The 13,685-nt window shown below is 43.8% G+C and overlaps 1 protein-coding gene across 1 annotated transcript in view; it reads right to left on the bottom strand.

Moving 5' to 3' along the window:
- LOC113624184 (ALK tyrosine kinase receptor-like) overlaps positions 1–13,685 on the bottom strand; it is a 497,204-nt gene that overhangs the window by 175,677 nt on the left and 307,842 nt on the right. Inside the window, exon 3 of the mRNA XM_027113918.1 lies at positions 10,899–11,024. Within this exon, the coding sequence (XP_026969719.1) occupies positions 10,899–10,941 (43 nt within the window). The 5' untranslated portion in view covers positions 10,942–11,024. The remainder of the gene's footprint in view (positions 1–10,898; positions 11,025–13,685) is intronic.

Below are 13,685 nucleotides of genomic sequence, written 5' to 3'. Positions count from 1 at the left end.
TCTAGGTTCTAGCCCTGGCTCTGAGGTGTTACTTCAAGCTAGTCCCTTAACCTCTCTAGGCCTCAGTTTCCTCATCTGAAACATAAAGTAGTGGAATGAAATGAGTCTCATCTCATCCCTTTGGACAGATGGCTGAAGCAAGCGCTCTAACTTGGTTCTAGCCAGCTGGTCAGCAGAATCCCAAGATTCCAGACTTCCAGCTCAGGCTCAGATGATTAGAGACTTCCACTCCCCCTTTCTGGGTTATCTCCTAAAGGAGCACTTAGCCCACCAGTCACCTTTGATGTTAATCCACCAGCTGCCATCAACATCTTGTCACACACTTTATAAGACCTGCCTCCCGTCTGCCCCCCTCCCACCAACCACTGTTCATTTGTCATGGTGTCCCAGAACTGAAATCATTCAATTCTTTCCCACCGCTTGCCCCCTACAATGCATCTGGGAACCAATTGCCCAATTCAAGACATCTGTTTAGCTCACTTATAATCAAGCTGCAGCAAAGAAGGGCCAAGCCTCCTTCAATCAACTAATTATATAAATGCAGCCTCGGAAGACAATCTCAGAAGAGGATGTGTGTGCATGCATGTTCACAATGGTGGGAGATTGGCACAGAAAGCTCAATTCTCATTTCTCTTATCTGTGGACATAACAATATTACAGATTGAAGAAATGGGACTTGGCTCTTCATCCCAGAACAGAAAATTGAAAATAATTAGACTTCTGAAGTTAACAGCCTCCTCATTTTATAGATGGGAAAACTGAGGCTCAGGAAGGTGAAGTGACTTGGCCAAAGTGGAATGGCCTAGGGCCTGGAGAAGCAGAAAGCTAAGACCAAAATCCAGATTGGACTTCCAGTCCAGTTTTCTGCCTACAATTTCCAGGAAGCATTTATGCAGAACATGGTACCTCTAAGAGAACGAGGCCAGCTCCAGAGAGCATGGTGAAAACCTTGGTAATTTGTACACTGCTCAGCATGACATCCACCCAGATGAGATCATTCCTGAAACCAGATGGTTGGAGGAGAGCTCTGAGTAGTGTGGTAGCCCCAATAACCAGAAAAGGTCTTGGAAAGCCTTGACCTCAGAACATGCAAGATGGTCCTCCCCACTTACTCTTCTGTCTCTTCTGGTGAGGATCTCCTGAGTGTTGGAGGTGAACATGAGGTTCCTCCCTGATGCCAATTTCAAAACACAGGCTTCCCTAGCACAAACCCTGTGACCTTCAGAAACTCCCAATCTAGTGGGAGAGATGGACTTACTCACGCCTGGCTCTCACGGTAAGCAGACCTGGTGAAGCCAGGAGGACAAAGAACAAGAGAGACCTTCTGCCTGAAGGATCACAGGCTCAGGGAGGAGGCAACTTTTGGGCTGCATCTTGAAGGATGGAAGGATTTTGACAGATGATAGAGGTTTAGCTAGGAAGTTTGTTAAGAATAGAGGAAGGAATGAGGTTATTCCAGGGAGGTGGGTAACTAGTATTGCTTATTTTTATGTAGTTGTATGAATTTTGAAGCTGGACTGCATAGCATTAAATTCCAGCTCAGATAGTATCATGGTTAAAGGTAAAGTGCTTTCAGGTTCCAGAGGACAAAGTTAGGGACTTAAAGAAAGTTAAGGAAATATTTTCTAGCAAATAGAGCCATGCCACCAAAATGCAGGCTATTGGCTTCTCACTGGAGTGGGTCTGATTCCTCTTCAGAGAGCATTAGTGAGGCACCTGTGCTCCAGCACATGGAACTCTGTCCTTATAGTCAGTCCTGACAGTAATGCCGTCAATTAGGAATCATGACCATTCCCATTTTTCAGATGACAAACAGAATCAAAGAGAGTGGCTTGAGTCACTGAAGGTAATAACACTCATAAGAATCAGAGCTGGCAATGAATTCCACAACTCAATCCCAACTTGAGTTTCTTCCCCACTGTTCAAACAGAGGCTGGGATATGTCTTGCTTGGATGTCACAGAGGAGATTCAAATAGGCAACTAGGAGGTGAATGAAAGACCTGTGGTTCCCAAACCTAATCCTACAGTCCCCAGGCCCCAGAATCTTGTTTTTAAGAAGCTCTCCAGGTGATGGTGAGGCAAGTAGCCTGAGCCTGGATGTGACTTTACCCGCACCGGGATGGTACAGACCCTACACTGATGCAACCCTTAGGGCAGCATGAACCCGCTGAGCTGACAGAGATCGAAGGAATTAAAGTGATGATATGAGTAAAGCAATGCTCAGAAGTAACATGTGAGGAAATTCTCTGCAGCCCAAGTACTGAGGAAATATGAGCCATCACCCACGCGTCTGCTGTGGAGGGTTAGATGGGGCTCTGCCAAGCAGGCAGCCTGAGTGTGAATCTCAGCTCTGCCACTAGCCCTGGGCAGATCACTGACCTCTCTGTGCCTCGTTTCCTCAGCTGTAAGATGAGGCTGTTTGACCAGACTGCTGTGGGCCCTGACAGCTCACAATCTCCATGAATTTCTCACAGACCAAATTATTCTAGGCATCTACTCAAATGGGCGGGTTAAAGTCTTGTTAATCTGAGGGTTCTTCTGACATGAAGTTTTGCACCTGAGATTGTTCTTGACAAAATATTTCATTTTAAGAGGATTTTCTCTCATTTTTCTCACTCTTGATCAGTCATTTTCCCACATATGTTTTGGACACATGTCTTTCTAGACTGGTTAGAAATGCTCTGTATACAATATCTCAGATGTCCCAAAGCTGTCAAAACAAAAATTTCCCAGCTCACTCATGTCTGCTAAATATGGTTTTTTAGATTGAGGGGAAACAAACAAACAAACAAACAAAAACAACCTGCCCAAAGTAGTTAAAGACACAGCTTTGACTTCTAAATGAAAATATGCCCAGGCCAGGAACTCTTCTCCCCTTACACACGTCTTTTCTGAAACCAATTAATATGACTTTAGGAATAAGAGCGTTTATGGGAACATCCATACCTTTTACTAAAACAGAGATCCTCAGGGGCAGAAAAGCTCCAGATTGGGAATTGAGAGACTCAAGTATACTCCTAGTTTGCCCCTGGATTGTTCAGCAAATGTTGCAATTTCATCTAGTGTATGTTTACTAAGAACCCAACCAAGTACAAAATACTGGCATAAGTACTGGAGATGCAAAGGAAACAAGATGCAGATTACTTGACCTCTAAGAGCTTACAGTCTAGGAATCATGATGATTCAGGGCCACACATAACTAAGATATGAAGAAAAGTGTGACATCAGACATGCAAAGTGCTGTGGAAAGACATTATATAACCTTCCTTAGTGAGAAAAATGGGAACAGTGAGGTCTACAACCTTGCAGGTTGTTCTAATTTGGGGTTAATTTGGTCACCAGCTGTGGAGTATGAATGCTCACTATACGGTTTCCAAAAAGAAGCTCTACTAAATATAACAGGCAGACTATCTCTTTTTTTTAAAGAATGAATAAGGATTTTTTTATTTTATTTTTTTAATGTTTGATTATTTATTTTGAAATTTACATACGGTAAAATGTCCTCATTCGGGCATACATTTCTAGAAGCCCTGACAAATGCCACAGGCTTAAAAGCCTTATTTCCCAAGTAAACCTTCCTATTAGGTTTGATGGTCCATCAGACCCAGGGGTATTGCACATATATACAAAACAATCATACAAGTATTTAAGCAGCACCATTCAGATGGACATTTAGGACCATCTTAGGCCTATGATAAAGGTGAACTAGGCTAGAATCTCTATGAGGGGCAGGAACAAAGAGCTTGGCAAACTGTAGACACCCATTGGATGAGTGGATATACGATAGATAGATGGTAGATTAGATAGATAGATAGATAGATAGATAGATAGATAGATAAAAGTGACATTTATCATCTTCTCTACCTTGGGTTGGATAAATTAGACTCATCCATGATTGCTTTATTATATGACCTAGTTTACACTTGGGCCATAAAAAGGATGAAATACAAACTAGGAAAGTAACTTGAGTCATAAGAAACATCTGGGGAGTCCAGGGTTTTGTGGAGTTGGTGTCACACAGTGGGATTCTTGGAGAATTCGGGATGTTCGGGAAACAGTCAGAATGTTCTCAGATTTCAAGAGGGGGATGATACCACCCTAGTGTTACAAAAAATTCCATCAACTTTTTCCATAAGAAAAATTCCAAGGCGAAAGAGACTCAGGGCAGCCTGGGTACTCAGGAAAAGCTCTGAGATAGAAGCAGGGACTGAGCTGGGCCTTGCAAGCTAGAGCAGGTAGAATCTAGGGAGACAGGTTCAAGGGAAGGAAAAACAAATTAACTGTGGACAAAATGGAATGAGAAAGAAGGAAACATGGGGGAAGGAGGAGGTATGTAAAACAGAAAGGGTATTTACCAGAGTGAGGAAAGGCCTTCTCACAGTCCTTGTTCGTTGGGTGGCTTCGACACTGTTGGTGACTCCCACATGTAAAATTCTTTACCCGTTTGGTTTCTGTGGCTATTCCACCTTCTGGTTCTCCTCCTATCTTTCCTATTTCTTCATCTCTGTTTGTCATGCTCCTCTTCTTCTGTTTACTTCTTAAATGCAACTTTCTGTATCCCTTCTGGGTCTTCAACCTCCAATCACAGCCTCAACCATAGCCTATGCTAATAATTCTCTATCACACCCCTCTCCTCAAAGCCAAGGCATGGATTTACAACTCTCTACTGGCCTTCTTCACTTGCACGTCCTGAACGCACTTCAAATGTAACTTGTTCAACAAAGATCTCACCATCTTCTCCTCTCCCTCTAGACGTCGCGGTCACCATCCCTCCTTGCCAAATGTTTCTCCTCCTCCCTACTCTGATAATGGGATCTCCATCTATTCAATTACTCAAGCTGGACTCTCCCACGTGGACAACCAAGTCATTCTCACCTTATAGACAGAATCTCTCCCAGGTTCCCCTCCTGCCCTTCCTTTTCCAACCTATGCTTCACATGTAAGATCATATCTAAACCCTTAGTACACCCAGAATTAACTGTTTCTCCAGGCTCATCTCTCCCAGACCATCTTTACCCTGTGTCACTGGGCTTGACCTGTTCCTGGACACCATTTTGCACATGCATTCCCTCTGCCTGGAAAGCCCTTCTCACTGATCTCAGTGGTGCCTGGGGTCCAAGGCCCAGCTCAGCAGTCTCTGTCTCCAGAACATCTGCCTTCCTAAGTCCTCCGCAGAACTGTCTTTCCCTCCCTGTGTTTCAGGGAGCTTTGGCCACGCCTCTGTTACTGCACCTGTCATACAGCAGGCATGTCTGCCTCTTCCTCAAGAGCTCCTTGTACTATTTGTATTTATCATGGCCATGTCTAGAGCAGAGCCAGGCATACAGTTGGTGCTCAAAGAATGTTTATATACATTACCCCATTCTCTGGGACACTAAGGGGGAAATGATGCAGGCAGATAGGTAGGGATGCAGAAACAACCCTCAGGAGGAGGTTGCTCAAGATTGGAGCAAGCTTTAGGGAGCCACCTGCCCAGGTGTGAGAGCTGAGACCATGTTAATAGGAGAAAGAATACAAGGCCAGGAGACCACACAACCCTGAGTGATCCTTTCCACATTGTCTATCTGTTGGTGTGTCTCTGTCTCTGTTCCCCCATTCATCTCTCTCTTTCCCTTTTGTCAATTCCTTTCCCTGTCTGTGACAGTCATTTTAAATGGATCTCTTTTGACTTGTTTTTCTTGCTTTTGTGTCAGTTAGTTAATCATTCTTTTATTATCTTTTAATCTGACTTGTTTCCTTTCCGTTTCTCCTCACTCAGTCTGCCATTAACACAGAGATAAATTGTTGTTATTTATTGAGTGGGTCTATATGTCTTTATTTTAAAGGCAAGGAATGTGATCCAGTGGAGCATTTTAAACAAGTATCTCCTTGAAACACCTGAGCCAACTGCTTTTCACTTGATTTCCACAGACTGAGTTCATTGGTTCCCAGCAGGTCACTGGTCCTCAGGGTAACAGATGTTCCCTGCCCTCGGTCTTGTATGACTGCTGGCACTGCTGTCCCCTTTGGGACTCAGCCTTTTTGGTGAATACGTGCAGAGCCTTGTGCTTACCGTGTTGTAGATAAAAATACAGAGGCAAGGGCTAGGAATGAACTTGACTTCCCAGCTCAGTGGAACAGGGCTGGGAAGAGAACACAAAAAGGCCTGGCCTATCAGGGCAGAGGAATTGGTAAGAAAGCTTTCAGCCCTGACAATGGTCCACAAGGGATGCTCCCTTGTGGAGCTGCTGTTCACTGACACCAGGCTTCTGAGGGCAGAATGGCAGATCACAGCCAGCCACATTAAACAAGTAATTTCAGAAATGTGATCAAACTGACTTCCTGCCAGAGCTATGAAGCAAATCCCACGGGGGGCTGGAGGACTTATTTGCTTTCCATTTTTGATTCTGTGGTAGGTTGATTTTTTTTTTTTTTTTGAGAGAGAGAGATTTAATTTACCCAGTCTTTTCAATCAGAGAAATTGATACATTAACAAGACTGGTGTTGGTGGTAGCAGCAGCAGGGGAAGTAATTAAAAAGTCTAATCTTTCTTTGTTTCCAAAAGCACCAGTCCCTAAATTGGATGGGTCCCAATGGGCTTGAAAGCAGACAAAGTTTTAATAGAACTTTTATTTAAAGTCCAACAATGGCTTTGTTGTGCCCTGATGCTGAGATTTTAGGAGGAATCTTTCTTTTCCAGGATTCAGTGCTCTGGACACTGGAGGACTGGAGGGATGAAGGATTACATTAGTTTACTAGGGCTGTCATAACAAAACACTACAAAATGGGTGGCTTCGAATAGCAGGAATTTATTCTCTCACAGCTTTGGAGGCCAGAAGTCTGAGATCAAGACGTTAACAGGACCACGCTCTGATGGCTCTAGGAGGATCTGTCCCAGGCCTTTCCCTAGCTTTTGGTGGTTGCTGGCAATCCTTGGCATTCCTTGGCTTGAAGATGCATCATTCTAATCTCTGCCTCCATTTTTACATGGTGTTCATCCTATGTGTCATGCCTGTATCTCTGTTTTCTCTTCTTATAAGGACATCAGTTATATTGGATTAGGGCCTACTCTAATCCAGTATGGACTCAACTTAATTGCATCTACAAAGACCCTATTTTAAAATAAGGCCACATTCATGGACACTAGGGGTATATTGAACCCATAGCAGGGACCAGAGTCTATGGTAGGGAAGGCAAGACTGCCCATAGTGCCTGGGGGGGCCTACATCCATGTCTAGGATGAGGTGAATTACCTGGCCTACCTGGGATAGTCTCAATCTGGGGACATCAAGCCTTGGTCCTACAGCTGCCCACGTCTTGGATATCAGATTGGTCATTCAGTCCAAACACCAGGTTGTCCAGGGAATGAGTGCCCTCTCCATAGAGTGGGGACTTCATCTTTGAATTAACTTTTTGATGTGGTAGAAAGAGCACTAGACTTGAAGTCAGAAAATCTGGGTTCAGTCTTCTCTAATGCTCACCAGCTCCATAAGTTGGGAGCACGGTTAATGAATGTCTTCAGCCCTCAATTTACATTTCTATAAAAGTGGGATATAAAATAATTTTCACTCACCACAATTTTATGACAAGCTTAAGTGAGAAAGGGGGGCATGGAAGAGTTTTGCAAAGTATCAAACTTTTTTTTTTCCAATAAATGAAAATCCTCTTTCTCTGCCTCATCTGGGTAGAAACTTTGGTTATTCTACTTTAAAAGGTGATCTGATTCTTCATACACCCAGAATAGGCAAACATGAATTAAAGGTGGGCAGGATATCATCTGCTTCTGTGGCTCTAGAACTCAAAGTGATTAAAACCCCCAGTGGCCTCAATCTCTTAGCTACCTGCAGTTACCAAATAAAACAGGTTTTTATCTGGGTAGGGAGTTGGAGTCCAATCCTTTAGCCAAGCCTGTAAATAAGTCTTAAGGCATCAGAGCTGGATGATAAAAGGAAACAAATTCTTTCTTTAGATGTCCCCCCCCCGCCCCCAGCTTCTTCAAAGCCTTGGGGGAAGAATGTGCAGCTCTGCTTGTTGATGATGAAATTAGCAGGCTCCCATCATTCAAGACAAGAGACAAGAAAGAGCTGGAATCTGATACCAAATGCCATTGAAGAAAATATATTTTACACAACATAAAAGGCCCCAACGTAAATTAGAAGAAATATGGGGAGACTTCAAAAAGGTAGGTCAAACTTTTTCCTCAAGCAGATAATTACAGACTGGGTTGAGTAAATCTTATTAGTCTCTCTCCACCTCATCCCTTCTCATAAAACACCCATGAAGAGAAAGCCATACTCAATTCAGGACTGGACAAGCTTGCCTGAGAGGGATGGCCCGCCACTGCCTATCATGATGCCTGTGGTCGGGTTGTTGATGCCTACCTTTGCCGCCCTCTCCTACCTCCCCCTCCGGACGTCCCCGCCCACCTCCACCCCAGAACGCAGGTGAAGACAGCCAGCCAGGCACCAAGCTCCACCACTCAGGGCCCGCATCGGCTTGCTGAGTCTTGGTTACTTCTCACTGTCTGAAGAACTATCCCTTCAGGCGGCAATTTTCCAGTCAAATTTCTCTGCCCAAGTTTGAGGTCTTAAAATTAATGAAGTTGTTAACATTTCTTAAAATGTCTTTTGCGGCAGTTGAAAGGTATGGATTTGCCACCAGTGAGCCTGCTGGCCTCTTTGGTTCATAGAGAGATATGGGCTGAGCCCCGCAAACATCTTTAAGAGAACAGGAGTCTCAGTTTGCTCTGCTGTGTGTCTCAGGACTAGTCTTCAACCTCAGTGCCCCAGAGGTGCTCTTTGTGGCAACGGGCTGAGCTTCCTACAGGATTGTTTCTCTGGACAATAAGCTCTGAGAGAGCAGGAGCAAGTCTCACTTATGTTTGTTTCTGTATCACCTCTAACATCTGGCACTGAACCAGGCACACACCGGTGGTGGTGGGGACAGGTGGGTCCTTATGAGTCTCTGCTGAATTAAATATAGGAAGAGATGAAAAGGCTCTGAGATTACCACCGCACTCAGTCAAGGAGCCACCAACCAAGAATCATCTATTCTCACCCTGTGACTCGGTAGCAATGACGGTGCTGACTTTGGCACCCTCACTGAGCATTTCAGCAAGGCCTGACCAATGGTTTGGGTTCCCTCCTCCGCCAAGAAGGGAAATCATGAGGCTTCTAGGCTAAAAGGAGCATTTGAAAGGAATCCTAGGAGTCTTGCATATCTATTCCTTTGCCCAAGGAGCATGCCACCCCACCCTCATTTTATACATGAGATAGGTGAGGCCCAGGGAGAGGAAACAGGTGTATCAGAGCCAAGCAGTGGGCATGTAGCAGTTTAAATAAGCTCTGGTGGTTTTCTCCTTTCAACCTGAAATCTCTTTCTAGATGCTTCAGAGAGAACAAATGAAATGTCCTCTGTGTCATGCAGGAGGCAGACCGGCCTGTTTTGGACATTCTACATTTTATAGAAGTTGTGTAGATACTGAATGACTTTGAGAGCAAATTCAAAAAACGTTATCCAAAGACTGGTTCTATCACAAATCTGGTTTTACAAAGCAATAACAGTATAAAGGACAAGATTTCAATTATTTATAAACACCTGCCCTTATCCTAAGGTGATACTCAGTGTCTGGCTTAAATAAAATCAAGAAGTAATTCTTATCTGGAATCTCCTGACAACTACTGATCTTCCCCTGCAACCGGGGAGGCTTAGCAGCATAGCAGGAAACATCCCAGCAGAGTACAATTCTAAACTGCCCTAGGGTTTTTCATGCATTTATTTTTTTAAGTTTGAAATGAAGGTACAATTAATATGAACCAAGACTCACTGCTCTACGAAAGAGGGACACTAGCAGGTGGAAGGTCTGTTAGGTGCACTTTAAAAAGCTCAGGCCCAGGGGCAGAGACTGAGTGGCGGGAATAGGTAAATATTCCCAGAAGGGAATCTAGAGCTCAGTGTATACCAGGTTCATAAATACTTAGTTGAATCAGGCCTGATGAGTGAGTTCCATCCCTGAAGACCTCTGCATTCATTTATCATGCACAAGCCTCTGAGTTTCTTCTATGTGATGGGATAAAGTGGGGAGCAAACAGATTTGTGCCTGCCCTCATGGGGTTCACCCTAAAGGAGTTCAAGAGAAGAAAAAAATGTCCAAGTTGAAATACATCAGCTCTCCTCCAAACCTACCCCTTTCCTCTGCAGAGGCCAGCTCCTGGGAGCTATTAGGATGAACATGGAAGATGAGGAATGCTACACCATGTAAATATGGCCTCACCCTAGCAGTCTGCGTAGGTAGCTCCCTAGGAGAAAAAGTGAAGGGAAGAATTCTGCTTTTGTAGTTAGAAAATCCACTTTGTATGATCTTATTATGCTCAATTTCTGCATCTTTAAAAATGGAATGGGACTTGGCCTCCTTACCTCTGAGGTTATTGCAGAATCAAATGAACTGAAAATAATACCTAGGAACACGTCTGGGTACTTTTAAGGAGGTACCTAAACATAAGGAAATCACTTGAGGGGCCCCAGAAGACCCTCATAATAACAATCCTCTCTTCAAGAGATCACTATTAGAAACACTCATGGGTTAGAACCCTGTATCTAGAAAGCTACAGTCAAAATGCAAATAAGCATTACATCTAATGACTGGTAAGGGGATGTCAGGAATACCACACATATAAAGGCTGGGGGGATGAGATATGGCAGCAACAAAGCCCTTGGCTTCCTCCAGGATACATAAGGCAGCTGTCAGTCTGGAGAAGCCAGTCCTGGGGGAAACGGTCTTAAATTGGGTGTCAATGGAGACTAAGGGTACAGAAAGACTTCCTCCCCGACAAGCCATACATCACAAGCTGAAACTCACAACTTCTTTAATTATGAGATGGTGACTGTACATCACAAATAACTATCAAAATATACTTACCATATCGGCTGCGATGAGACAGGAAAGGGAAGGAATCTTTCATTATCCAGGTCAGATTCCAGGCAAGAGAATCAGGAGGAAGAGAAGGCAGGTTTGCTGGTGACTCCAAGGAGCTCTGACGGGAACCTGAAAAGACAAAGAGAACACCGATCTTTGCCCTTGGGATGTGTCTTTTAGCTGTCACTCATATTGCTTATAAAAGAAAATTCATAAAAGGCTTTCATGACATCAGTTGGAAAATGAGGGGAAAAAAGACTGAGTCACGAGTAGGTTGAATTGACCTCAGGACCCCACTGCACATTTTCTACCAAGGGCAGCCAGATCGAAGAAGTCCGAATCTTGTGACCTAGGCCATGCCAAAGATCTCTGGGAGATGAACTAGAAGCCAGGCTACTTAATGGCTTGGCCTAATAGCTCTATCCAAAGTCTATTCTGCTTATCAGAATTTGTGCAACTTTACAGAGAACTTTAATTCATCTCATTTAAATAATGCCTCCACTCTACTTTATGTTCCGACTTGTAATTTCATCTAACGTTGTTTGCTTGGGTTATTGCCTTATCAGTGAGAGTGTTGAAACTGCACTCAGAAGTTATGAGTTTTGACAATTGTGTTATTTTCAGGAAAAAAAAAAAAAAGCTAGGTGATGAGTTTTCCCATAACTAAGAGTCCAGGGAGCCACAAAGGATTAATGTTTCTGATTTGCATGAGAGAAAGAAGGGTTGAGAGAAAAGGAGCAAAAGCTGCATTATTCCTTTGCTTAACAGTACCTCAAGTGGGTTTTGTGGGATGAAAAGTAATTATAATATATCTACAAATCAAATGAACACAGGCTGCATGCTCTTATGCAGCTCTTCCCAGAAATCCCCAACTCAATCACTATTTGCTAACGTTTTAAGGCAGGCGAAGCTTTTTCTGTTAAAAAAATAGAATCAGTTTGGGAATCAGTTCTGTTTAGGAGATAGACACGTAGCAAGACTGAGTGTGGGGAGAAGGCAAGGAAGGGAATTTCTTCTGCAGCTTCCAAGGGCGAGGCACCATGCTGGGCTCTTAACCCACATAATTTCGCAGTGACTCTCTGAGATAAGCATTACCATCCCTGTTTCACATATGCAACAACTGAGGCTCAGAGGGGCAAATGATGGAATCTGAAACTGAAGCCAGTTTTGCCTGGCCTCAGGAGGCCATGCTATACCATGGGTGGGCTGGTTTGCTACTCAGACAGTAATTGTTAAACCACCTGGACTGATTTCACAAAGAGGAAGAGGAGGAAGAAGAGAAAGAATAAAAGGAAGCAACAGTAGCAGAAGCATTTTTTTAGCCTATTTGCTTTGTAGATTCTTCCACATCACCTCCAGCACGCGATCCTCCTTCAACCCTCTTTTAGTATCAATCCCTCTTCACACACTTTAAGGAAGTAACTGCCCTGAGTGGCCACAGCAGACTTTTGTTTCCAGACCGCTCTACTGTTTTATCTACAGGTGCTGCCTTTGGGTGAAGCCCACTTGTTCCTGCCACTAGAACAGAATGGGCATTCTACATTCTCCTTCCTAAAAGAAACACTCTTCTTTCTGCCTTCCAAAGATTTGACCTGGAAGTGCTGGCTTCTGAGTACGTAGAAAAGAGTTTTTGACTTTTCTCCCACATCTGATCTAAAGAGATAAGAATTGAATTGGTTAGTACCCAGATACATCTTTTGCAGCATTTCTCCAAAATGGCTTAGAGGAATGCACTGAAAGGGGTCAGAAATTATGTTAGTAAGTTTCAGAGAGCAGCCATCTCATTTCATCCTCACATCAACTCTGTTTTATAGATGGGCAATGGGGCTGAGAGAAGTGAGGTCCAAGACCACACACGTCTACTTAGGAGCAGGCTTGAGTTTATTAGACTTTTAAAGAATTAATAATATTAATTGAGCACACATGGACCAGGCATTGTGCTAAGTGCTTTAAGTGTGTGATTACATTCACTTCTTAAAACAACCTCGTGAATAAGTATCAATACTATTATTGGGCCTTATTTTGAGCCCAGGGAAACTGAGGCTGAGAGAGCTTGGATGCCCTAACTGAGGCCACATGGCCAGGCAGGAGACCAGAGGCAACAGACCAGATTGGCCTGATGCTACTGCCCATGCTCCTTCCACCACCCTTCATGGACCCCCACAAACTACTGCATGGTGCTTCTCAGTTCTCTACAGGGCCCTCCAGCATCCCCACGAGTCAATGGCTAAGGTCAGAGATGAGAGTATGCTCCAGAATGGGGCAACAGTGCGAGGGATGTGAGAAGGCTCTGACAACCAACTCCTTGCAATAACCCCCATGTGATTAAAAATCGGCATCTCTATGTCTGCATCATCAGCATAGTTCAAATTTTAAGCAATTCTGAAGCAACAGGAAGACCAAGTCTAGGCAACATTTCCCTGTTTCACAATGATGTCATTTTTTCTTAGCCATACAGTTTGGGAATGGTATTAACTTCTTCCTGGATGTGAAGCACCAAGTGGATGGGGCTAGACTTCAGGAAGCACTTATGAATCTGTGGGTTTGCACAGAGTGGCAGATGACTTTTAATATGGATGAGGGCCAGGTTATATATTCAGGGAAAAAAAATATCTGAAATCATTCAAAAGGAAGGGCTCTGAGGGCTGAGTCATGGCCCAGCAAGGAGCCATGGGCATCACTGTGGGTCATTCCTAAAGACATAAGCTTAAACCATTTTATATCCAAAAATGCCAATAAATACTTGGGCACCTTCAAAGTTAAATACTGAAGAGAAAGCAAGCATTTTCA

This window comes from Aethalodelphis obliquidens, unplaced genomic scaffold (assembly GCF_003676395.1).
Source record: "Aethalodelphis obliquidens isolate GAN/ISIS:26980383/991018 unplaced genomic scaffold, ASM367639v1 scaffold12, whole genome shotgun sequence".
Taxonomy (NCBI): Eukaryota; Metazoa; Chordata; class Mammalia; order Artiodactyla; family Delphinidae; genus Aethalodelphis; species Aethalodelphis obliquidens.
The sequence above is the reverse complement of the archived record's forward strand: the minus strand, read 5'-3'. Positions and strand labels throughout refer to the sequence as shown.